Raw genomic sequence first — 26,698 nt, 5'->3', positions numbered from 1 at the left:
CTGCCATTCCCCTCATTGATTCTGTCCTTGCAAGAGTTAACTCTGTGGATCTGTAATTGCTTACTCCTACAACCTGTGGCAGGGCTGAGTTCCCTATAAGTGTCCAGGTTAGCTTTGACTCCTTGCTGGTCAAACTGCTATCTTGCTTTGTTTCTAGCTCTCTTGTATTTCTGGTGTCTGAATTCTTGCATGTTTATTGACTAGTCTATTCAGATTGTGTTTTGGTTATTTATATTTCCAGCTGTTGCCGACTCGAATTGTTTACCTCGCCTTATTGTGGTTTTTTTTGTCAGTATTGTTACATGTTCACACCTTACCCAGGGAGGGAACGTCGCCCAGTTATTGGCCTCTGTTTAGGGAGGACCCAATAAGTAGGTAGGGACAGATTGGGGGTCTCAGTGTCAGGGCTCACTGTCCTTGTCTGAGTCCTGCCATTACACAGATGCAGTATTTTTGAAGTTGGGCTGTGGACTACTTCTTTCTCACATGGCAACATCCAACAAACCCTGCATTTAACTTTAACTTAAATTTAAAGAGGATGTAAATGTCATAAATCTTGCTCTTGTACAACACATTTGTTTTACATGATACCTTTATAATGAACACCTCAGATGCTGAAGAACAGCTTTGTCTCTTCTAGCCTATAGCTCTATGGACACATATTGCAGTGAATGATCTGTATAATGAATGACAGAAATCATCAAATGTATTTAAAATAATCAAATGTATGTTTTATTTTATGATGGATCCATCTCCTGCTGCTGATGTTGGTGTTGTGCAGGGAGGACCATCATTAATGTTTGGGACAATTTGGAGGGAAGCCAATTAACCTATCAGTATATTTTTGTGATGTGGGAGGAAACCGGAGTGCCCGGAGGAAACCCACGCAAACACAGGAAGAATATACAAACTCCATGCAGCGCTGTCCATGAGCTTTCTGGACCCAGCTGCTGCAAGGCCACAGTGCTAACCACTGAGCCTCTGTGCTGCCCTAGGATGGATTAGAAGACGTCTTGGTGGAAAATACCACAGGTCTTGATGACTTCTTCATGTGCTGCCTTCTTGGCTAAGTCTGTGCTCTGGCTGATGATAGAGCCTGATGGTCACTGATGGAGGTTTTCAGGTGGGGTTTATAAGAACCAGCCGGTTCTTACAGTAACCACAGCAATACTTCTCAGTGTCTAAAGAGGCCGTCCATCGTCCATAACTAAAGAGGCAAAGATCAAATAAAAAACAAATCGTTAAAAAAAACATGTCCAAAATCAATTATAAATCCACAACATGTATAACTGCAGAAACCACTGACAGAAAAGGAAGTCGCGGTAGTAACTAACACATTATATGTATTCGAAAAATAGCACCAGAGGCCTGAGATAGATGAACACCATCCCAGAACTGCCCACCAGTATGTCAATAGTAAATGTAATAAGGTGGCATAAAGTTGGCAGTTACCTGGCTTGGCACGCTGTGCACTGGTAGATCACGGTGTAGTGGATCTTATAGTTGTGGTACGCTGTGATGGGTGGAAGATCATGGAGAATCTGTGCCACTCTCTCGCAGTACGATTCCCACAGCCAGCCATGGCCAGGCTCCACTTCTCCATCTAGGATCCAGCACGCAGCATGACACAGTTCATGGATCAAAGTGTCTCGAAGTCGTTCTGCAGAAAGAGGAGACGTTACTTATAGTCATTTTTAAAGACACATGGAAGAATACAGCAATTCTCTAACTTCTACCTGATGTGAGACCTACCGGCAGAATCACAGACTTTATCCGATAACTGTATGAAGGCTTCGCGCTCTCCATTATTCAGCTGGTATCCGGTGCGACCAGATGTTCTTCGCAGCCTTTTATTCCAGCTGATATCCATGGATGCAGGAAGCTACAGGACAGAAGGAGAAAATATAGAAATGACAGAGATACAGGAAACATTGGCCCACCATTCACTATGTCCACATTTCACCCTGTACTGGGCTCTATATTACAATGTATACCTGGTTCTCAAAGACAGTTCTGTTATAAAATTTGTACAGACGTCTTGTAAGCTCCTGTCTGTTCCCACGGAAGTTGGTCACGAATTTGGATATTGGAGAAGACAGATTTTTCAAGAAATCATTATTGGTGGGACGCTCTGATCTCCTGTTACTAGAATTATAGAAGATCAAACATTAATAATGTAAAGAGCATACAACATGTAACACAAACTAAGAAGACAAGCAACATATAATACTGCCACCTAGTGAGCAGATAACATGAATTATAAAGCGTGGTTGATATAGAAATAAATTACCTTGCTGTCTCAATATCCACAAAACTAAACCGGGGAGAACTTGGCTCTGGAAAATAGGACAAATATCATCATTTATTTCTATAGAATTCAGATTTTTAATCAATAAGAAGTCTAATTTCTTATTTTACTGGGAAAAGTGATAATGAAATACCTGTCTGTATATAGAGCAGATGAGGGCCTGAGCCATCATCATAATCTTCAAGGCTCCTCAGAGACCTTGGAAGTGGATGAAACTAGAAGAACAAAACATAAAAAGCAAACCTTTAGGTTAATATAATAATATAACACATAATGTTCCATCTACACGGAAAACCTGAGATACAGACCATACATGAGAGAAATGAGCGCTCACCTGATGGAGGGTCTCATCACTGCTGCTGTCCTCTATATCGGACGCAGAAATCCTACGGCATTTTTTATTAACCAGTAACTATGAAGGAATAAAAATAAGAGAATTTTTAACTTAAAGTTTGTATCACAGCCTGGGCTCTAATATGTGATTTAACAGGTCACCTTGGATCCAAAATTCCTTTTTTTAAAAGTGTCAAATTCTAATAGGTATCAAGTAGGAAGTGAAAATCAATTCCAAATTATATAAATCTGATAGTGATACAAGAAATATGGATGATACTGGTGTAACGAGCTATATATGTGGGTCACTGGATGAAACTAAAATAGTGTTCTGATTGAACAGTAAAATAGATAAAAAAAACACTTTTTTTGCTAGAAATTATCTATACAAAAATTAATAATGGCCACCACTTACCTGGTCTTTGCCGTCGCTGTTGCCTGTATCAGACTCGATAGTAAAGCAACGTTTGGGCATATTTTCGTATTCAATTTTGCTTAGCAGATCAGCAAAATACTAACTCCACAAACTCTATCACCACACTAAGTGTGGACGGAACCATAACTTTTATCCCCCCTAGAAATTGTGACATCATCGTTCTAGAACACTGGTGTTGTGACATTACTATGAGGGATGTGGGACATACACTACATGCAATGTACACATATATATGTACATATGCAGAGGCCTCAGAGTTCGGGGTGGGAACCCATGTATGCGTAAAATCCAAAAAATGCACTCCAAATCCAAGCAGGTGAAAGTGAAGAAGAGTTTATTCCAAAACTCTTGGATTGATGATTGATGATGATATCAAATTTACCATGGCGTGGTCTAGGTTGGAAGTTCTCTAGATGTCCTTGTACGTAATACGGAGGGTAGTCTTTCTACTGATTTATTTGTGACAGTAATAACCTGTTGAAATTTGAAAGTCATCCAAAACCTATGCTCGAGTCCTTACCATCGAGCCAGTTTTTGAGAGTGATAAAAATTTCAAGCCAACCCTAATTTATGGAGAAAAATGTGTCCCTTATGGAGAATAAATTTAAAAAGCGTGGGTACCCAAACAGGGTTATTGAGTCAAATAGGAAGAAGGCTGTAACCAGAGATCGTAATTCTCTATTGAAATCAAACAATAAGGCACATAAAGTTATGAGAATACCATTTGTCTCGACCTATAAAGATATGAGTCCAGAAATTGCTAAGATTATCAGGCGACATTGGCCGATTCTAAACAGGGACCCAATGAATATAGTGGAATTCTACAACCCACCCCCATTATCCTATAGAAGAACTAAGAATTTAAAAGATAAATTAGGGCCAAGGCCCTCTAAGGATGTCAACCCAAACTGGCTTATGGGGTAAAAAACATACTGGGAGCTTCCCCTGTCGGTCGTGTATCAACTGTTCTTATTTGACTAAAGGTGAAAACCTGCATAATGCATAATGGCAAATCCTTTAAAATAAGACACTTTTTGGATTGCAACAGTGATCATGTTATTTATTTATGAAAATGTTCATGTGGACTTGCTTATGTTGGTGAAACAACCTTGGACTTTAAGACCAGGTTTTGCCAACATAGGTATTCCATAAGAAAAAACAGACAGGATTGTCCTGTGTCAATACACTTTTTTGAAGAGGGACATTTGAGGCACAACCAAAATTAACTCTCAATGACCATGTACCCCAATTACGCCGAGGTGGCAACAGAGAAAAACTGCTACTTAAGAAAGAATTACATTGGATTTATGAATTGAACACCCTAAGACCTAATGGTCTGAATGTTTACTATAACTTAGGCAGTGGCACTTAGATTGCTTGTGTCATCCTGTTGCTGTCACTTCAAAGTAAATAAACATTGATTCCTTTTAATTTATTTTTTCTTTTTGTAAAATGTAATAATATTTAGAAGATTCTCATAATTAATGCCTTTTCTTTTTTTCCGAAAATGTTTTCACTTTGCAACTGTCACCATCACTGAAGAAACTGACGTCTCTGATTTTTTAACACAATACAGTTGCCTTTTTTTGAGTTTGGGCTTAATTCATGACTTTTCTTTATATGCAGTGTTGGGTCTTTTCCCAAGCTATGGGTTATTATTGCCTCTCTCTTTACATAGAGGATCCACAATACCGTATATACAGGAGGTCGATGTGGATGCCTTTGCTTGCAACTTATTATTCTTATCGGGGCGAGTGTTGTACCTTTAGTACACCACGCGTCTGACACTGGTGAACCTAAGGTCCGCTTCAGAGTCAGTGTAGACCGGGGGCCATTCACTGTCCCTCTCAGACCGTTGGAGGGCCGGACTAAAGTTTAAAAATAAATAGCCGTAAATGTGCCCGCATCCTAAACACTGGGCCCCCCCAATTAATTATTTAATATACTGCACCCCCTTGTGAACTATTTTATATATTGTCTTAATTAATTAATTGGGCCGAGTAATTATTAAATATACTGGGACCCCTCTCCATTAATTATTGAATATGCCTCCCCCCCATTAATTACTAGACTGCCCCTCATAATTAATTATTTCCTTTACCCCCACCATTAATTATTTCCTATGCTGCCCCCCCATCATTAATTATTTCCTATGCTGCCCCCCCTCCACCATTAATTATGTCCTATGCTGCCTCCACCATTAATTATTTCCTATGCTGCCCCCCACAATTAATTATTTCCTATGCTGCCCCCACCATTAATTATTTCATATGCTGCACCCCACCGTTAATTATTTCATATGCTACTCCCCACCATTAATTATTTCATATGCTGCCTATCATTAATTATTTCCTATGTCGCCCCCCACCATTAATTATTTCATATGCTACTCCCCTCTATTAATTATTTCATATTCTGCCCCCGCCATTAATTATTTCATATGCTGCCCCCACTATTAATTATTTCATATGCTGCTCCCCACCATTAATTATTTCCTATGCTGCACCTCTACCATTAATTATTTCCTATGCTGCCCCCCCACCATTAATTATTTCCTAAGCTGCCCCCTACCATTATTTCCTATACTACCCCGCATAATTAATTATTTTCTATACTGCCCCTCATAATTGATTATTCTCTATGCTGCCCCGCACAATGAATTATTTCATATGCTGCCCCAACCATTAATTATTTCATATGCTGCCCCCCACCATTAATTATTTCATATGCTGCCCCCCACCATTAATTATTTCCTATACTTCCCCTCATAATTAATTATTTCCTATGCTTCCCTTCATAATTAATTATTTTTCTATGCTGCCCCTCGTGATTAATTAATTCATATATTGGGCCCCCAGCCGCCACAAGGTGGGATGAAGGCTCCTGCCTGACTGTCGAACGCCGCGGGGACCGACGCTGGCATGCCAAGTGTCGGGGCCGGATCAAAACCGTCCGCAGGCCGCAGTTTGGGTACCCCTGGTATAAACCATACTGGATGGTAGGTTCCCTTTCACTATGATTATTATCTTTCAATACTATACTGACCCGTTAATGCTGTAGTTTTCATGCAATAAGACTGTATAGTCGGTCTGTTTTGTCACCATTTTGCTGCATACAGCTATATGCCTATGACAGCGTGGCCTGCCCTCACTCCTAATGGCTGCTGCAATCTCACTCTGAGAATGCACGTGCGCAAAACACTGTTCCCGGTCATGCGCAGTCTACACGATTCTTACATTCTGAATATTTATGTTGATATAAACATTGAGACGTCAGGTACCGATCACTTATTTATGCACCACCTGATTCTTAACTAGGTCATGTGACTCTGTGTTTTATAATTGTATTCATGGCTTTCAGCAAATCCTTTTTGTATTACATTTAGCACTTGCACTTTATATTTACTTGGCACATATCATGATTGTATAAATTGTATTTTCCAATAGCTTTTAAAATGAATTTGTGATCATGGCTCATTAAGAGTTAAAGATAAGACACTCCTACATTTGCAATTAAAACCTGTTCACTATGGAATGCACATTGCTAGAGAAAGGTGGCAACACACCGAAACATTGCGAGTTTTAGAATAAACTCTTCTTCACTTTTACCTGCTTGGATATGGAGTGCTTCTTCACAATATATATATATATATATATATATATATATATATATATATACACTCACCGGCCACTTTATTAGGTACACCTGTCCAACTGCTCGTTAACACTTAATTTCTAATCACCCAATCACATGGCGGCAACTCAGTGCATTTAGGCATGTAGACATGGTCAAGACAATCTCCTGCAGTTCAAACCGAGCATCAGTATGGGGAAGAAAGGTGATTTGAGTGCCTTTGAACGTGGCATGGTTGTTGGTGCCAGAAGGGCTGGTCTGAGTATTTCAGAAACTGCTGATCTACTGGGATTTTCACGCACAACCATCTCTAGGGTTTACAGAGAACGGTCCGAAAAAGAAAAAACATCCAGTGAGCGGCAGTTCTGTGGGCGGAAATGCCTTGTTGATGCCAGAGGTCAGAGGAGAATGGGCAGACTGGTTCGAGCTGATAGAAAGGCAACAGTGACTCAAATCGCCACCCGTTACAACCAAGGTAGGCAGAAGAGCATCTCTGAATGCACAGTACGTCGAACTTTGAGGCAGATGGGCTACAGCAGCAGAAGACCACACCGGGTGCCACTCCTTTCAGCTAAGAACAGGAAACTGAGGCTACAATTTGCACAAGCTCATCGAAATTGGACAGTAGAAGATTGGAAAAACATTGCCTGGTCTGATGAGTCTCGATTTCTGCTGCGACATTCGGATGGTAGGGTCAGAATTTGGCGTCAACAACATGAAAGCATGGATCCATCCTGCCTTGTATCAACGGTTCAGGCTGGTGGTGGTGGTGTCATGGTGTGGGGAATATTTTCTTGGCACTCTTTGGGCCCCTTGGTACCAATTGAGAATCGTTGCAACGCCATAGCCTACCTGAGTATTGTTGCTGACCATGTCCATCCCTTTATGACCACAATGTACCCAACATTTGCTGGCTACTTTCGGCAGGATAATGCGCCATGTCATAAAGCTGGAATCATCTCAGACTGGTTTCTTGAACATGACAATGAGTTCACTGTACTCAAATGGCCTCCACAGTCACCAGATCTCAATCCAATAGAGCATCTTTGGGATGTGGTGGAACGGGAGATTCGCATCATGGATGTGCAGCCGACAAATCTGCGGCAACTGTGTGATGCCATCATGTCAATATGGACCAAAATCTCTGAGGAATGCTTCCAGCACCTTGTTGAATCTATGCCACGAAGAATTGAGGCAGTTCTGAAGGCAAAAGGGTGTCCAACCCGTTACTAGCATGGTGTACCTAATAAAGTGGCCGGTGAGTGTATATATATATATATATATATATATATATACACACACTATATCTATATGCTGGCCATATCCATTAAAAAAAACCCAAGTCCTGGTGGTCATTTCCATAAAAAGTCCCAGTCCTGGTGGTCATATCTATAAAAGATCCTCACCCAAGGGGTCATACCGTGTACTGTAGCAGCCTATGAAGTCATATCCATTTTTATTTTTGGGGCTAGCAAAGTCATTTTGTGGCTTTTTTTAATCCCTTACTGGCGTGTGACTGTCAGTACCTGTCCAGCAACCACGCAACCACAACCAGGCTTGGCATTAGCTGTCAGACTGGGTAAGTGGTGGCGATCTCACCCTGCAACATCCCTGCAGGCTAAGGCCCTGCCTAAGGCAGATGAGCCACCCTGATAAGGGCGAAACCACTATCAGGAACCTAACTGACGGTCCCTGAGCGACCCTACAACATGACAGGGGAAACTTACTTCGTCTGGCAGCTGCTGGATGGTGGAGCGGACAGGTAACTGGAATACAGGTATAGACCAGTGTTCACACTGGTGCACAGAAACCAACACAGGACTGAACAGGTAACCGGAATACAGTAATAGACCAGTGTTCACACTGGTACACAGAATACAAACACAGGACTGAGACAGGGACAAAACAACAGATTTATACAGTTCTACAGGCAGATAATCACAGGTCAGGTAAAGATACAGGTACAGGCGGGATATACACAGGTCAGGTCAAGATCAAGCAGATTAAATACAGGTCAGGTCAAGATCAAACGGGTTATATACAAGTCAGGTCAAGATACAGGCAGACAAACGGAGACAGGTAAAACGGAACTAGATACACAGGTAAGACAAGACTAAAATAACCAGCAAGGTCTGATGGGAATGGGCAGATATATAAGGCCGATCCCGGACACTCCTCCAGTAGCACACTGGGGGAACTGTCCATCAGGCTAGTAACCCTTGCTGGACCGGGCTGAAATGCAAGGAGCAGGGTATCCCTGTGATCTTATCGAACAGGAGAATAAAGCAGACATGTCATTTGGGGCGCTCAATGAAAGCTGTAGGATCCAAGCCATTTTTTCTCCAATTTCACAACCTTTTTTCTCGCTTCCCAGTACACCGCATGGGATATTAAATATCGTCACTATAAAGTGCAATTTGTTATGCAGAAAACAAGTCTTCATACAAGTCCTCATATGGAAAAATAAAAAAGTTAGGGATTTGCGAAGGTGGGCAGTGAAAAATGAAAATGCAATAACCAAAAGGGGCCTGATTGTTAAGGGTGTTAGAGATTTTTATTTAGGGCTCCAACAACACTTCTACATATGTAAAGTGATCTCCAAATAAATCATTATTGGGGAAGATAAGATGACTGCCAGTATCGGGATGAAGCACAGAAAGACACAAACACCTGGTCATAAGCTGCACTCAAAATCACACTTTATTTATGGTGCATAGCGTGTATATAGAAAAATCCTTTGCATAGGATGTGAAAAGGTGATAAAATACTGAAAATAAAATTGATGAACTCTATGTATCATTTCTTCTAGAAATCCTAGATTCAAGGGAAACAGGGTCTAATCATTAAATGTACCGTGGAGTCAGCGACAAATACTATCTCTAAACAGATTACACAAAATGGTGTCTGAATCATGAAATGGTTGACAGTGAACAAGATGGCATCTGGCATATGGCAAATGATATCTCTCACCTTTCTACCCTTTTGAGTATTGCATGACCTGTAACCTCCTCAAGAAACCTCCTCAAACTCTAGGTACCTTCTGGTGGGCTAAACACTCACCTGCTGGACTTTTTAAGGCTTCTTCAGATTCCCCAGAGGCCAGTTACTCTAGGGCTACAGGTCTGCATACTAGTTTACAGGTTTGTTATCTGGCTGGTTCTTCAACAGGGCTGTATCATCCTCCACTCCGGGCACTTCTCCTGTCGTGGTTCTTACTGCCCAAACGCCCATCCATCTGGGGCATGGTGGACACAAAGTGAAGAGTGAAGTGTCTACTCCAGTTTCTTTGGGGCGGTGTCATTCAGGATGTACTTGCAACAAGCTGCTCCCACCCATCTTACAGGCTCCTCCTTTCTCAGCAAGGATCATATCCAAAGCCATACGGTTCTGGAACGCCATGATGGGGGTTGCATCCAGCTGTTCAGCTATGCCTCCAAAAGCATCTCGGATATAATTCACAAATCTCTGTTGGTTACATTCTCTCTCTTAGAGAATCCCAAGGGATTCTGGAGGTCTACCTTTTCTTTGTGTGCCTGATCAAATTTATCCTTGGAGATGACGAGGAAGGGATGCACACATTTTATCACAGCACACTCACCTTCCCAGCCTCGAGACAAGCTTGACCTTAACTATAGGGTCTGTGGGAAGTAGAAGCCTAGTCCGGGTGCACACTCAAAAAGTACCTCAAAGGGGAACATTCCTGTCTTTCTGTTGAAGGTGGTCCTAACTGAATAGAGGGCAGCAGGAAGGCATTTGGCCATGGTTTCCCTGTTTCTTCCATGGCCTTCTGGATCTTTAACTTAAGAGTGCCGTTTTATATCACAACCCTACCACCAGAATCTACTGCATCAGATTTTATAATGGCAATATGCTCCAGAATGTTATAAAGTGTGATCAGCTTAACAGCAATTAATTGCAAAGTCAATATTTGCCTAGAAAATGAACTTTTTCCCCCAAAACACAGGCCTACCTTAAAAGGAGCAGCTAAGATTGTTTCAGTGATTGCTCCATTAACACAGGTGTGGGTGTTGATGAGGACAGGGCTGGAGATCAATCTGTCATGATTAAGTAAGAGTCACACCACTGGACACTTTAAAGGAGGCTGGTGCTTGGCATCATTGTTTCTCTTCTGTTAACCATGGTTATCTCTAAAGAAACAGGTGCAGTCATCATTGCACAAAACTGGCATAACAGGGAACAGTATCGCAGCTAGAAAGATTGCACCTCAGTCAACAATCTATTGCATCATCAAGGAGTTCAAGGAGAGAGGTTCCATTGTTGCCAAAAAGGCTCCAGGGTGCCCAAGAAGGACCAGCAAGCGCCAGGACTGTCTCAGGAAGTGTTTCAGCTTCGGGATCGGGCTACCAGCAGTGCAGAGCTTGCCAGTCTTACCTCATGCCAACTGTAAAGCATCCTACAACCATTCATGTGTGGGGTTGCTTCTCAGCCAAGGGAATCTGCTCTCTCACAGTCTTGCCTAAAAACACATCCATGAATAAAGAATGGTACCAGATGTCCTCCAAGAGCAACTTCTCCCAACCGACCATGAGCATTTTGGTGATCAACAATGCCTTTTCCAGCATGATGGAACACCTTGCCATAAAGCAAAGGTGATAACTAAATGGCTCAGGGAACAAAACATAGAGATTTTGGGTCCATGGCCTGGAAACTCCCAGATCTTAATCCCATTGAGAACTTGTGATCAATCATCGAGAGACGGGTGGACAAACAAAAACCAACAAATTTTGACAAAATGCAAGCATTGATTGTACAAGAATGGACCGCTACTAGTCAGGATTTGGTCCAGAAGTTGATTGAGAGCTGCCAGGGAGAATTGCAGAGGTCCTGAAGAAGAAGGGTCAACACTGCAAATATTGACTTGCTGCAGTAACTCATTCTGTCAATAAAAGTTTTTGTTACTAATAATATGATTGCACTTGCATTTCTGTATGTGATAAAAACATCTGAAAAACACACATAAAAACCAGAGGGCGGCAGATCATGTGAAAATATAATATTTGTGTCATTCTCAAAACTTTTGGCCATGACTGTATAGTGCCTGTTCTACACCCAGGAGGGAAGACCTGCTGCGGTTGAAACACGCGTCGGGGTTGCACACCAGGTAATAGTTTGTCCTTCTTCCTGTCACCTTAGCGCCATTTTATTTTCGACTCCTTCTGGGGCTTATTTGTTCATCAATGGCTGTGCTGCTCTTCTGTGATTCAGGGCGTATATTGTTTGGTAGCTATTGCACACTTCTTACTTTACTGCCTATCTGTATTACTCTCTTTTACTTTACTTATTTAGGACCTATTACCTGCCGTGCATTGTGTATTTCGCCCTGTGATGCAATCATATTTTATATATATTTTTTATGCTTTCTATGTGTAATAAAGATGACTATTTTTCATTAATTATTGTGTAGCCTTGTTTTCTTCCTCTTTACTTCTTTTTTTTGGTATTTCTTGAGATTTCTTAAAGAGGTTTTTGGATTTTCTGGTATAAACTACTGTCAGATTACCTAGAGTACTAATTAATGTATGACTTATTGTTTTTTTGTTTATGACATCAACTATAGGGTCTGTGAGAAGTAGAAGCCTAGTCTGGGTGCACACTCAAAAAGTACCTCAAAGGGGAACATTCCTTACTTTCTATTGAGGGTGGTCCTAACTGAATAGAGGGCAGCAGGAAGGCACTTGGCCATGGTTTCCCTGTTTTTTCATGGAGTTCTGGAACTTTAACTTAAAAGTGCTGTTTAGTCTCTCAACCCTACCATGGGCTTGGGAGTGGTAAGGGGTGTATAGTGCCTGTTCTACATCCAGGAGGGAAGGGGTTTAAGTAAGTACCTGTCCAGTGAAGTGGGTTCCACTATTGGACTCTATGATCTCTTGGAGTCCAAACCTGCAGAAAATCTCACTCACCAACTTCTTGCAGTAGTCTTGGTCATGGGAAAAGCTTCTGGCCACCCTGGAAAGAGATCAATGCACACAAGCACATATTCCTACGTACCAGTTTTTGGTAGCTGGATAAAATCTATCTGCAGTCACTTTAAGGGATACAACGGCTTGGGTGTCACCTTCTGTGTTGTCTTTACGACTTTACTTGGTTTGTGGCGGGCATAGACAGGCTTCCACTAGTCTAGTGACAGGGGTAGTAATGTCCAGAGGAAACCAATGGCATTTTGGATGTGCTAGCATTTTGGATGTGTATGTGTACCCTTAGGCTATTTGACTTACTACCGGATAAATGGCTCTGGGCAAAATAGGCAAATCAGCTTTCCTCCACACCTGTGGATTAAACTTTTCAGGCTCAGTACTCACCGTTGAGACTACCGGACAGTCTCTGGGTTCCATCTGTGCGGCTAACTTCGCAGCCCTGTCAGCCACATCATTGCCCGCAGCTTGTGGGGTTACCAATTTTGTGTGTGCTTTTACTTTTTTTTTTTATCATCGATTGTGGAAGTAAGAGAACATCCATGAGCTCTTTAATCAGTGTGCCATGCTTTAAAGTGGTACCTGCCGTAGTGAGGACATCTCTAGCCTTTCATATGGGATCATAGCAGTGTATAGAGTCGGTATAGATGTTTGCCCTTTTACCTTCCGCCAGCTGTAGTGCTTCCTTGAGTGCTGTCCACTACGCCTCCTGCACTGACCTGTGTGGAGAGAGTGGTTCTGCTTTTACTACCTCATGTGTGCCACTGACCATTGCATATCCAGTGTAGAACTGTCCGTCTTCTCCTGTAGACCTGGAGACATTTAATAATAAGAATAATAATTCCGTTATTTATATGGCACACACAGAGCTGCACAGAGCTCGCCAAATCGGTCATATCTACAAAAAAACCTCAACATCACGCAAACAAGGAGTTTTGGGACCCCTCTCTCCTAGATACGCAGTGCAAAACAAAGCAAAAGGTTTGGTGTAGTGGGGTGTGCCTAGGGCCGGGGCAGAGCAGTATTGCCAGCTTAAGGCTGTGGAATTTATCAATTGCCTCTTGACTGAGGGCAAATAGGGAAGAGACAATGTAGCCATAAAGGCGCTGCATCAGGCTGCAGGAAGACCTTATCCTAGACCTGCAGTAGTTGGCCAGGTCTAGAAACATGTGAAGAGGCTTAGGGCCTCGGGGCAGGGGGCACTTTTCTATACTGCCAGCTTTCTTTCCTCTGTGAGGTGTCTGTCCATGGCTGAGAATCAGTGGCCTAGGAAGACCACCTTCTCCTGGCAGTACTTGGGTTTGTCCCTGGAAGCTTTGCAACCCTTCCAATAGAAAACACATAAGGTCAATAGATGCATCCTGGCAAACCTGTAAAGTTGGGGCAGATAACAGTAGGCCATACACATACTGTAAAAGAACAACATCAAGTGAGGGGGGAATCAATATGCCAGTACTTCTTCGAAGGCCGTGGAGTCCTGGGGCTGGGGGAGTTTTGCCCCCCTTGTGGGAGTCTGCAGCAGGTATGCTGGAAGACTAAGTTGGTAAAGGCAAACAGGTACTGACAATTTTCATGGAGGATTACAGAGAAGAAAGCATTTGCTAAATCAATAACAATGAAGAATGTGGCATTCTCAGGCACAGCTGCTAGAAGCGTGTGTGGGTTATGAACCACCGCAGTGATTGCCTCAGTGCACTTGTTGATGGCCATTAGGTCATGGACCATCATACAACAACCTGGCAAAGTACATTACATGTTAGTCAGGTGATCCCATGTGTCCAAAAGCAATAAACAGTTCTCAGTAGAATTCTTTCACTGACTGTTTAGGTCTCTGCTTTACCTTTTAAGTTCAACGTGGAGGATAGGGGAAACATCTACACCATCTTAGAGTGACATTAGGTGGCATAAGCAAGGCACACTTCATTCCTCTATACTCCAAGACTGCACTTGTCCGTGCTCTGAGATAAGATAGACATACCAATATTCCAATTAGAAAACAATTCCACAGCTCCGCCCCTATCGCCCTCTTCAAGCTCCAAAAGTAGTAAAACCCTCTGCCTGTGTATCTTTCATGTGAGATACAAACTGAGTTGCCTTCCCGGGTCTGCATTGCCTTTGGCTCAATTTACTCTGTCCACTACCCATCATACAACTGCCCAATATACAACTGCCAAAGGAACCTGTCCCCACAGACCCAGAGGATGCCAACATCTCCTTTTACTGACCCCCAAGAAAAGTAGACACCTGAGACTTTCACAGAGGAGTCTATACCAAGTTGCTGTCCTTCAGACTGACTCTACACCAAGTCAATAGGGGTCATTTACTAAGGTCCCGATTCCCGGTTTCCCGACGTGTTACCCGAATATTTCCGATTTGCACCGTTTTTTTGTTGCTGGACGCGCGCTTACCTTTACCAAGAATAGGATCGTGAACTCCGGTGAGCCTCGGCGGACTTCAGCGCAGCATTGACTCCTGGTGGACGTCGGAGGAACTGCCTTAGTGAATTGCCGGAAGACCTGAATCCACCGCAGAGAATGCGCCGCTGGATCGCGAATGGACCGGGTAAATAAATCTGCCCCAATGTCCTTCAGACCCTACTCTACATCACCAGGTACAAAAAAAAACAGTTCTTGCAGTCCCACCAGGCCATTCAGAAGGGAGTGGAACGCACACGTTGCCAGGGCAGGTCTCCATTGTACGTGCACAAATTTCTGAGCTCTATATCCCTATGGGCAACCCTTATTGACAACCTGTCAAACAGTATTTTAGACACTATGATAATCTGACAATCACCAACAGAATACCTCCCACTCTGGCACTGTGGACAACTAAGGGTTACTTCCTCCTTCCTGTCTCACAGCTTCAACATACATTACAGACTGTCAGTCACTGTCCAATCACCTTGTGGTTCTTTGCCACAATTATAGTGAGAGCACTGTTGTATATGGACATTTAAAGGCAGAGTACATTATATTACACAAGGAATTGACCTTACCCAATCCACCCGGTCAGTGTACCGGAAGTGACAGTCAAGGTAGCCAATAAAATGTAGGCTTACCCTACAGTGCTCTTTGTCAATTCTGGTCACTGGCCGGTCCAGAGGAGGTGACCTCAATGGTCAAATGTCCACTTTTAGTAGCGCCATTTCTGTGACAGATTTTATCCAAGGCTCCAACAACCCTTCTACAGTTTTAAGGTGACCTCCAGATTTATCGTTACAGGGAAGGATAAGATTTCTGCTGGTACTGGGATGAGGCTCAGAAAGACACAGACACCTGGTCATAAGCTGCACTCACAATCACACTCTATTTAGGGTACGCTGTCGTGTATATAGAAAACAGAAATCCTTTGAATAGGGCGTGAAAAGGTGATAAAATACTGAAATGCTATAGGTTGGCTTGAATATACTTTGCGCAACTCTCAGAAACACCCTAAAGCTGCTTTTCCCCAAAATAATCTTGATGAACTCTATGTATCATTTCTTCTAGAAATCTTAGACTCCAGGGAAACAGGGTCTTATCACTAAATGTATCGTGAAGGCCCCCACTAATCAAAACATAACCTTCAGGCAAGAGCTGCAGAGAAAGACAAGAGCCAGTGAAAAATACTATCTCTAAACAGATTACACAAAATAGTGTCTGAATCATGAGATGGCTGACAGTGAAAAACATGGCATCTAGGTGAACAAGTTGGGGTCTGGAGAGAAATATGATCTCACAAGGGTTTAAAAGAGAAATGCACAATTCTTACCCGATTTTCATGTTTATAACATTTAGTCTCAAAAGCAGCTTTTGATGTTATAAAGCAGCAGCCTCAAACACCAGTGTCTAGGCGATGACATGATCAGTGAGATGAATAGAGGCAGTGTACATGGACATTTTGCAATGCAAAATTTTTTTCTAAAAAAGTGATTAATGTCAAGATTCAGGGGTAGTGGACCCACTGAACCACAGTGGACGATGACGTAAGCCAGCACCTGGGAGCAGAAACTAAGTTGCAACCGGTTTCCTTACTCCGGTGTGGTACCACCGAGTCGGTCCACAGGTATGACTTTGTTCGTAGTGATGGCGAGGTATAGAGTCGTGAGGCAGAATCGTATTCGGGGACAGGTAGGAGGTTGAGACAGGCAGCGGAGGTTCAAGATCAAAGTCAACGCAAGAGGTCAGGGCAGGCGGCAGATGAATGTAGTCCGGAACGAAAGGGTCCCAACAGCAATTTTCAATACAAGGAGCATATAGGAAAGATTTCTTGATGAGCATATAGGGAAGCTTTCACAATGGCACAAGGCACAAAGATCTGGCAGGGGGCAGAGGAAGAGGCAGTCCATTTATTTGCGCAGGCATCCAGGAGCAGGAGCAATTAACGGTGTGCTGGCCCTTTAAATCTTACTGGGCTGTAGGGGCACAGAGAGGCACATGGGTGCACCTGTGACCCGAGACATGGGTCGCAAGGGCACTCGTGACAGTACCCTTCCCCTTCGGCCTCCCCCTCTTCTTGGTTTTAAGGAACCTCTGAAGAAGATTATGCTCCAGGATGTTGTCCTCGGGCTCCAAAGACCTCTCCTCAGGCCCGAACCCCTTCCAGTCAACAAAGAAGAACCACATACCTCTCACCGTCAAGTCCAGAACTTCTTTTATCTCAAAAGAATGAACCTCAGAATCAGGAGGAGGATCTTGCCGGGAGAAGTGGTTTAGAATGATTGGCTTCAGAAGAGAGACATAGAAGGAGTTTGGTATACCTGGTGGGAGTTACAGTTTATAGGCCATGGGATTGATACGCCTCAGCACCTTCAATGGACCCAAGAAACGAGGACCAAGCTTGTACCTGGGAATCTTCAGCCGGACGTATCTGGAAGACAGCCACACTTTCTCACTTCTTATCGGCTTGGATTTTGTGCGGCAGACACCGCAAAGTCCGATGGGTTTGCTCCCAGATGGATTTAAGATCTTGAAACAATTCTTCCACCGCAGGATCTTCCAAAGGTACAGACAGAGGGAGAGGTGGGCGTGGCAGTCGTCGATAGACAATAAAGAAGGGGACAGCCCCGGCAGATTCAGAGTCCAAGGAGTTATATGAGAATTTTGCCCAAGATAAGAGGGAAGACCAGTTGTCTTGTTGAGCAGAGACAAAGTGAAGTAGATAGCAACCCAGGGTCTGATTTACTCTCTCCACTTGTACATTAGACTGCGGATGATACGCAGATGAGGAATCTAATTCAATTTGTAATTGATTGCACAAAGAACGCCAGAATGTGGAAAGTAACTGGACCCCTTGATCTGAGATGATGTGCAGAGGAAGTCCATGTAGTCGGCAGATGTGGATGAAGAACAAGTTGGCAAGGCAAAGGGGCCGATGGCAGATCTGGCAGAGGTAAAATGGGACATCTTGGAGAACCAATCTGTTACCACCCAGATGACGGTATTACCAGAGGAAGGTGGAAGATCTATGTCCCAAGTCCACGGGCAGCTGGGTATCCGTAACTGCAGGAGAAGACCAGCTGGTTTGAGATGATATAGCTTGTTTCGGGCACAGGAAGTGCATGAGCCCACAAAATCCCGTACATCCTTGACCAGGTCGGACGTAGGTCTTGCCAAAAGGAAGCTGCCAAAAGGTCCACTGGAGTGGCAACAACCATTCGTTCAGGAGGAATGACATGCCAAGGAGGTTCTGAGCAGAAATGGGGAATAAATTTCTGGTAATAATTAGCAAAGCCCAGAAATCTCTGTATCGCACAAATAACTGCTGGGCGTGGCTACTGGAGTACCGCATAGAACTTGGTAGGATCCAGCTATAGACCCCTGTCGGAGATTATATATCCAAGGAAGACTCTTCTGCTGGAACTGGCACTTCAGCAGTTTGGCATATAGGCATATTCTTGAAATACCGAAGGCGTATTACACAGTCTAAAGGGCATGACCAGGTACTCAAAGTGACCATCCCGAGTGTTAAAGGCCATCTTCCACTCATCACACTCACGGATATGGATAAGATTATATGACTCCTGAAGATCCAATTTCGTGAAGACCAGGTGGTTAAAGAGTTCCGTGATCAGGGGTAGCGGGTACCGGTTCTTCACCGTAACTTTATTAAGACCATGATCGTCAATGCAGGGACAGAGAGAACCGTCTTTCTGGGACACAAAGAAGAAACCAGGACTAGCAGAAGAAGAATACTTGCAGATAAATCCCTTGTGTTAATTCTCCTTGAGGTAGGCCGACATGGCTTTGGTTTCGGGCATGGAGAGTGGGTAAACTCAAATCTGCGGGGATAATGTGCCCAGGCAACCATGGAAGGCCCAATAAAACAGAGGATGTGGAACAGGGAAGCACATAGAAGGACAGTCTCTTTCTGGAATAGAACTTGGTCAAGGTTTGCTCTCATCTAGGGGCGATTCTCCCAAGAACCCAAGGTGCGTGCGTTTTCCTGGATCCTAAGGCAGAACTGGACAAGTCTGGAGAAAGTGTTCCCGGCTGGAACAATAGATGCAGAGCTTGCCCTGTCTTTGTCTGGAGCACTCTTGGGGTCTTAGCCGGGTTTTATCCACCTACATGGGCACCTCGGTAACAGACCCAGAGGGCAGCAGAGGGAGCCTTTGGAAGACTGGAGCCAAACAGGGTCATTGGAGTCTGGCTTGCACTAGTTCAGCTAGCTGTTCTTCGAAGCGTTCAAAGAAGTGGATGTCAATCCGGGTGTCCAGAAAAATCAGGGAACTTAGGGAAGACTGCAGGTCCTGTGCAAACAGGGCCTCTGATCAGACATCCCTTTTTTAAAGGTATTGATCAAGGCCGCTTCATTCCAGGAGAGTTTGGAAGCAAGAGTACGAAACTGCACCGCATAGTCACCAACAGAAAAGTCCCCTTGGCGCAAGTTCAAAGGCGGACCGGATTTCTGCAAGGAATACGGTGATATTAGCTATGACCGGGTCATTCCTGTCCCATAGAGGGGTGGCCCATGCCAGGGCTTTCCCAGAGAGAAGGCTGACCACAAACACCACCTTGGACCATTCTGTGGTGAACTGTGAAGACATCAGTTCCATGTGCAAGGAACACTGGGTGAAGATTTCCCTGCATTTCTTGGCATCTCTGTCATATTTAGAAGTCATGGATAGTCGCAGTCTGGGTTTAGCAGTGGTTAATGTAGCTGCCATAGCGGGAGATACCGTAGGAACTGGGCGCTGCTGGGTAGCCAAGAATTGCTGCAAGACGGAGGTTAGCTGATCAAGTTGCCGGCCCTGCATGGCAATCTGCTGGGACTGCGGAACCTTGGTCTGATCTGATCAGGATTCAGTGAGTTGTGGATCCACTGAACCACCGCGGACGATGACATAAGCCGACACCTGGGAGTCCAAGTGGCACCTGGTATTCACCAGAGCCCGCTGCAAAGCAGGGTGGACTTGTTGCGTCGTGGTGCCGCTAGATCAAGGCGAGGTAGGCAGCACAGACAGGCAGCACAGGATCAAGGTGAAAGGCAAAACAAGAGGTTAGGACAGGCAGCAGATGAACATAGCCAGAAAAGGAACTGGGGTCACAGGAAATCTCAATACAGGCAAGGAGTATATAGGAAAGTTTTCTCAATGGCATGAGGAACAAAGATCTGTCAAGCATCAGAAAATGGCAAAACAAAGAATATTTTTCCTACAAACGTTTTCATATTTTTGAATTTATTAAAACTTATAAATTTGGTACCCTCAATGATTAAAGCAACCCACAGAATAAAGTAGAATGTAAAATGAAATCCGTAAAAAACAAGCCCACAAGAAAATGGTGCAAATGCATTTTTTTGGCAGTTTTGCCACATTTGGAATTGTTTTCCCAATTTGCTGTACAGAGCATGGGATATTGAATACCGCCACTAGGAAGTAAAATTTGATACGCAGAAAACAGCTCTGTACACAGAAAATTAAAAAAGTTATGGGTTTTTAAAGAAGGAGAGCAAACAATGGAAACACAAATCTGAAAAAGGGCATTGGTGAGATGGGGTTAAACACATAGTATTACACTGTGTTTTTTTTTCCAGTGCTGTAAGTGTCTTATCACACACTGAAGATGCAAATACCTGGCAGGGAATCCCGAAGTGGATACAGAAGTGTATCCGCTGTTTGTGTGAAAGTGGAAACTTGTGAGCCCACACCAAGGTGTCAAGTCAGAAGCCATTCATTGTAACACCTAAGGCACTGTCTATATAAAAACCCCTAGATACTCCAGCGTGCAGCAAGACTCACACCCCATATTCCACCAGCGATCTGCCTCTCTCCTGCCTCACTACAGTGCCGCAGCCCTTATAACCGGCTCACCCACTACTTAACCCCTTAACGACTTGGCCTTTTTTAGTTTTTTCACTTCCATTTTTCACTCCCCACCTTCAAAAATCTATAACTTTTTTATTTTTCCACATAAAGAGCTCTGTGATGGCTTATTTTCTGCGTAATAAATTGCACTTCGTAGTGACGGTATTTAATATTCCATGGTCCGCACTGGGAAGCGGGAAAAAAATTCCATTTGCAGTGAAAATGGTGAAAAAACACATTTGCAACGTTTTCTTGTGGGCTTGGATTTTACAGCTTTCACTGTCTGCCCCAAATGACAGGTCTACTTTATTCTTTGGGTTACTACGATTACGTAGATACCAAATTTGTATAGATTTTATAATGTTCTCATACATTTAAAAAAATTAAAACCTCCTGTACAAAATTTTTTTTTTTATTTTGCCATAAAAAAAAGGGGCCCGCGAGCCCTCTCCATGCACCGGGACCCATCGGGAAGGGGTTAAGGCATTTTATCCAAGACCACAGGACTAGGTCTATTAGATCCCACCCCAGCCGAGCATATATGTGAGTCTCTACATTGCATCCAGTGTATGTTGCTTTTGGACCTGAGGAAGGGGACAATTCGTCCTCGAAACACGTCGTCCATAAAAATAAAGCCTTTAACACACATCTTGGGACTTTACTGTTACATTTTAGCTCTAGGGGCAGCGTGCACCTATATGCCTGTGCACCTACTTTTCTATTGTTCCTTACACCGCCAGTGTCCTACTGTGGGTCACGGGAGACACTGCAGCCCGCCAGATTCACTACTAACCTATTCCACCAGTTCACCATCAATCTTCCCATTACATCTAGCATCAGGCGCCACGTGTTCACTCCTTTAAACTAACCTGTGGTGTGTATACACAGATTGTGATGTCTGTGCCTGCTGTCTCCTCTAACCGTGCTGGTAGAATTAGGAGACACTGGGGGTCATTTACTAAGGGCCCGATTCGAGTTTTCCCGACGTGTTACCCGAATATTTCCGATTTGCGACGATTTTCCCTGTATTGCCCCGGGATTTTGGCGCATGCGATCGGATTGTGGCGCATCGGCGCTGGCATGCACGTGACGGAAATCGGGGGGCGTGGCCGAACGAAAACCCGACGGATTCGAAAAAACTGCCGCATTTAAAAAAAAAAAAAAGTGTCTTACCTTCACCAGGTATAGGCCGGTGAACTTCAGGGCATTCCGGCAGGCCTCGGGGAACTTTAGCGCAGCAGCGCCACCTGGTGGACGTCGGGGGAACTACCTTAGTGAATCCCGGCCGGATCCGAATCCACCGCACAGAACGAGCTGCTGGATCGCGAATGGGCCGGGTAAGTAAATCTGCCCCATTGAGTTTTTCATCATCCGGCAGTCTGAACTAGGTTATCTGGCTGTCTGACCTGATGTCTGCCATTCCCCTCATTGATTCTGTCCTTGCAAGAGTTAACTCTGTGGATCTGTAATTGCTTACTCCTACAACCTGTGGCAGGGCTGAGTTCCCTATAAGTGTCCAGGTTAGCTTTGACTCCTTGCTGGTCAAACTGCTATCTTGCTTTGTTTCTAGCTCTCTTGTATTTCTGGTGTCTGAATTCTTGCATGTTTATTGACTAGTCTATTCAGATTGTGTTTTGGTTATTTATATTTCCAGCTGTTGCCGACTCGAATTGTTTACCTCGCCTTATTGTGGTTTTTTTTGTCAGTATTGTTACATGTTCACACCTTACCCAGGGAGGGAACGTCGCCCAGTTATTGGCCTCTGTTTAGGGAGGACCCAATAAGTAGGTAGGGACAGATTGGGGGTCTCAGTGTCAGGGCTCACTGTCCTTGTCTGAGTCCTGCCATTACACAGATGCAGTATTTTTGAAGTTGGGCTGTGGACTACTTCTTTCTCACATGGCAACATCCAACAAACCCTGCATTTAACTTTAACTTAAATTTAAAGAGGATGTAAATGTCATAAATCTTGCTCTTGTACAACACATTTGTTTTACATGATACCTTTATAATGAACACCTCAGATGCTGAAGAACAGCTTTGTCTCTTCTAGCCTATAGCTCTATGGACACATATTGCAGTGAATGATCTGTATAATGAATGACAGAAATCATCAAATGTATTTAAAATAATCAAATGTATGTTTTATTTTATGATGGATCCATCTCCTGCTGCTGATGTTGGTGTTGTGCAGGGAGGACCATCATTAATGTTTGGGACAATTTGGAGGGAAGCCAATTAACCTATCAGTATATTTTTGTGATGTGGGAGGAAACCGGAGTGCCCGGAGGAAACCCACGCAAACACAGGAAGAATATACAAACTCCATGCAGCGCTGTCCATGAGCTTTCTGGACCCAGCTGCTGCAAGGCCACAGTGCTAACCACTGAGCCTCTGTGCTGCCCTAGGATGGATTAGAAGACGTCTTGGTGGAAAATACCACAGGTCTTGATGACTTCTTCATGTGCTGCCTTCTTGGCTAAGTCTGTGCTCTGGCTGATGATAGAGCCTGATGGTCACTGATGGAGGTTTTCAGGTGGGGTTTATAAGAACCAGCCGGTTCTTACAGTAACCACAGCAATACTTCTCAGTGTCTAAAGAGGCCGTCCATCGTCCATAACTAAAGAGGCAAAGATCAAATAAAAAACAAATCGTTAAAAAAAACATGTCCAAAATCAATTATAAATCCACAACATGTATAACTGCAGAAACCACTGACAGAAAAGGAAGTCGCGGTAGTAACTAACACATTATATGTATTCGAAAAATAGCACCAGAGGCCTGAGATAGATGAACACCATCCCAGAACTGCCCACCAGTATGTCAATAGTAAATGTAATAAGGTGGCATAAAGTTGGCAGTTACCTGGCTTGGCACGCTGTGCACTGGTAGATCACGGTGTAGTGGATCTTATAGTTGTGGTACGCTGTGATGGGTGGAAGATCATGGAGAATCTGTGCCACTCTCTCGCAGTACGATTCCCACAGCCAGCCATGGCCAGGCTCCACTTCTCCATCTAGGATCCAGCACGCAGCATGACACAGTTCATGGATCAAAGTGTCTCGAAGTCGTTCTGCAGAAAGAGGAGACGTTACTTATAGTCATTTTTAAAGACACATGGAAGAATACAGCAATTCTCTAACTTCTACCTGATGTGAGACCTACCGGCAGAATCACAGACTTTATCCGATAACTGTATGAAGGCTTCGCGCTCTCCATTATTCAGCTGGTATCCGGTGCGACCAGATGTTCTTCGCAGCCTTTTATTCCAGCTGATATCCATGGATGCAGGAAGCTACAGGACAGAAGGAGAAAATATAGAAATGACAGAGATACAGGAAACATTGGCCCACCATTCACTATGTCCACATTTCACCCTGTACTGGGCTCTATATTACAATGTATACCTGGTTCTCAAAGACAGTTCTGTTATAAAATTTGTACAGACGTCTTGTAAGCTCCTGTCTGTTCCCACGGAAGTTGGTCACGAATTTGGATATTGGAGAAGACAGATTTTTCAAGAAATCATTATTGGTGGGACGCTCTGATCTCCTGTTACTAGAATTATAGAAGATCAAACATTAATAATGTAAAGAGCATACAACATGTAACACAAACTAAGAAGACAAGCAACATATAATACTGCCACCTAGTGAGCAGATAACATGAATTATAAAGCGTGGTTGATATAGAAATAAATTACCTTGCTGTCTCAATATCCACAAAACTAAACCGGGGAGAACTTGGCTCTGGAAAATAGGACAAATATCATCATTTATTTCTATAGAATTCAGATTTTTAATCAATAAGAAGTCTAATTTCTTATTTTACTGGGAAAAGTGATAATGAAATACCTGTCTGTATATAGAGCAGATGAGGGCCTGAGCCATCATCATAATCTTCAAGGCTCCTCAGAGACCTTGGAAGTGGATGAAACTAGAAGAACAAAACATAAAAAGCAAACCTTTAGGTTAATATAATAATATAACACATAATGTTCCATCTACACGGAAAACCTGAGATACAGACCATACATGAGAGAAATGAGCGCTCACCTGATGGAGGGTCTCATCACTGCTGCTGTCCTCTATATCGGACGCAGAAATCCTACGGCATTTCTTATTAACCAGTAACTATGAAGGAATAAAAATAAGAGAATTTTTAACTTAAAGTTTGTATCACAGCATGGGCTCTAATATGTGATTTAACAGGTCACCTTGGATCCAAAATTCCTTTTTTTAAAAGTGTCAAATTCTAATAGGTATCAAGTAGGAAGTGAAAATCAATTCCAAATTATATAAATCTGATAGTGATACAAGAAATATGGATGATACTGGTGTAACGAGCTATATATGTGGGTCACTGGATGAAACTAAAATAGTGTTCTGATTGAACAGTAAAATAGATTAAAAAAAACACTTTTTTTGCTAGAAATTATCTATACAAAAATTAATAATGGCCACCACTTACCTGGTCTTTGCCGTTGCTGTTGCCTGTATCAGACTCGATAGTAAAGCAACGTTTGGGCATATTTTCGTATTCAATTTTGCTTAGCAGATCAGCAAAATCCTAACTCCACAAACTCTATCACCACACTAAGTGTGGACGGAACCAGAACTTTTATCCCCCCTAGAAATTGTGACATCATCGTTCTAGAACACTGGTGTTGTGACATTACTATGAGGGATGTGGGACATACACTACATGCAATGTACATATATATGTACATATGCAGAGGCCTCAGAGTTCGGGGTGGGAACCCATGTATGCGTAAAATCCAAAAAATGCACTCCAAATCCCAGCAGGTGAAAGTGAAGAAGAGTTTATTCCAAAACTCTTGGATTGATGATTGATGATGATATCAAATTTACCATGGCGTGGTCTAGGTTGGAAGTTCTCTAGATGTCCTTGTACGTAATACGGAGGGTAGTCTTTCTACTGATTTATTTGTGACAGGAATAACCTATTGAGATTTGAAAGTCATCCAAAACCTATGCTCGAGTCCTTACCATTGAGCCAGTTTTTGAGAGTGATAAAAATTTCAAGCCAATCCTAATTTATGGAGAAAAATGTGTCCCTTATGGAGAATAAATTTAAAAAGCGTGGGTACCCAAACAGGCTTATTGAGTCAAATAGGAAGAAGGCTGTAACCAGAGATCGTAATTCTCTATTGAAATCAAACAATAAGGCACATAAAGTTATGAGAATACCATTTGTCTCAACCTATAAAGATATGAGTCCAGAAATTGCTAAGATTATCAGGCGACATTGGTCGATTCTAAACAGGGACCCAATGAATATAGTGGAATTCTACAACCCACCCCCATTATCCTATAGAAGAACTAAGAATTTAAAAGATAAATTAGGGCCAAGGCCCTCTAAGGATGTCAACCCAAACTGGCTTATGGGGTAAAAAACATACTGGGAGCTTCCCCTGTCGGTCGTGTGTATCAACTGTTCTTATTTGACTAAAGGTGAAAACCTGCATAATGCATAATGGCAAATCCTTTAAAATAAGACACTTTTTGGATTGCAACAGTGATCATGTTATTTATTTATGAAAATGTCCGTGTGGACTTGCTTAAGTGGTGAAACAACCTTGGACTTTAAGACCAGGTTTTGCCAACATAGGTATTCCATAAGAAAAAACAGACAGGATTGTCCTGTGTCAATACACTTTTTTGAAGAGGGTCATTTGAGGCACAACCAAAATTAACTCTCATTGACCATGTACCCCAATTACGCCGAGGTGGCAACAGAGAAAAACT

At 43.1% G+C, this 26,698-nt stretch overlaps 2 protein-coding genes across 2 annotated transcripts; both read right to left on the bottom strand.

The window, feature by feature from the left end:
• Positions 1–705: 705 nt before the first annotated feature.
• Positions 706–3,165, bottom strand: LOC140066066 (germ cell nuclear acidic protein-like). The gene is made up of 8 exons (XM_072113617.1): positions 3,057–3,165; positions 2,643–2,720; positions 2,442–2,523; positions 2,291–2,336; positions 1,995–2,145; positions 1,753–1,882; positions 1,453–1,660; positions 706–1,207 (listed from the first exon to the last, which is right to left on the bottom strand). The coding sequence occupies exons 1-8, from the start codon at positions 3,114–3,116 to the stop codon at positions 1,120–1,122; spliced, it is 843 nt and encodes a 280-aa protein (XP_071969718.1). The 5' UTR covers positions 3,117–3,165; the 3' UTR covers positions 706–1,119.
• A 19,883-nt stretch (positions 3,166–23,048) lies between these two features.
• On the bottom strand, positions 23,049–25,498 carry LOC140066065 (germ cell nuclear acidic protein-like). Its single transcript, XM_072113616.1, has 8 exons — positions 25,401–25,498; positions 24,986–25,063; positions 24,785–24,866; positions 24,634–24,679; positions 24,338–24,488; positions 24,096–24,225; positions 23,796–24,003; positions 23,049–23,550 (listed from the first exon to the last, which is right to left on the bottom strand). Exons 1-8 carry the CDS (start codon positions 25,458–25,460, stop codon positions 23,463–23,465), a joined length of 843 nt encoding a protein of 280 aa, XP_071969717.1. The 5' UTR covers positions 25,461–25,498; the 3' UTR covers positions 23,049–23,462.
• Between the last annotated feature and the right edge of the window lie 1,200 nt (positions 25,499–26,698).

This window comes from Engystomops pustulosus, chromosome 6 (assembly GCF_040894005.1).
Source record: "Engystomops pustulosus chromosome 6, aEngPut4.maternal, whole genome shotgun sequence".
NCBI classification, from domain to species: domain Eukaryota; kingdom Metazoa; phylum Chordata; class Amphibia; order Anura; family Leptodactylidae; genus Engystomops; species Engystomops pustulosus.
Note: the sequence above shows the minus strand (reverse complement) of the source record. Positions and strands in the feature narration are given on the sequence as shown.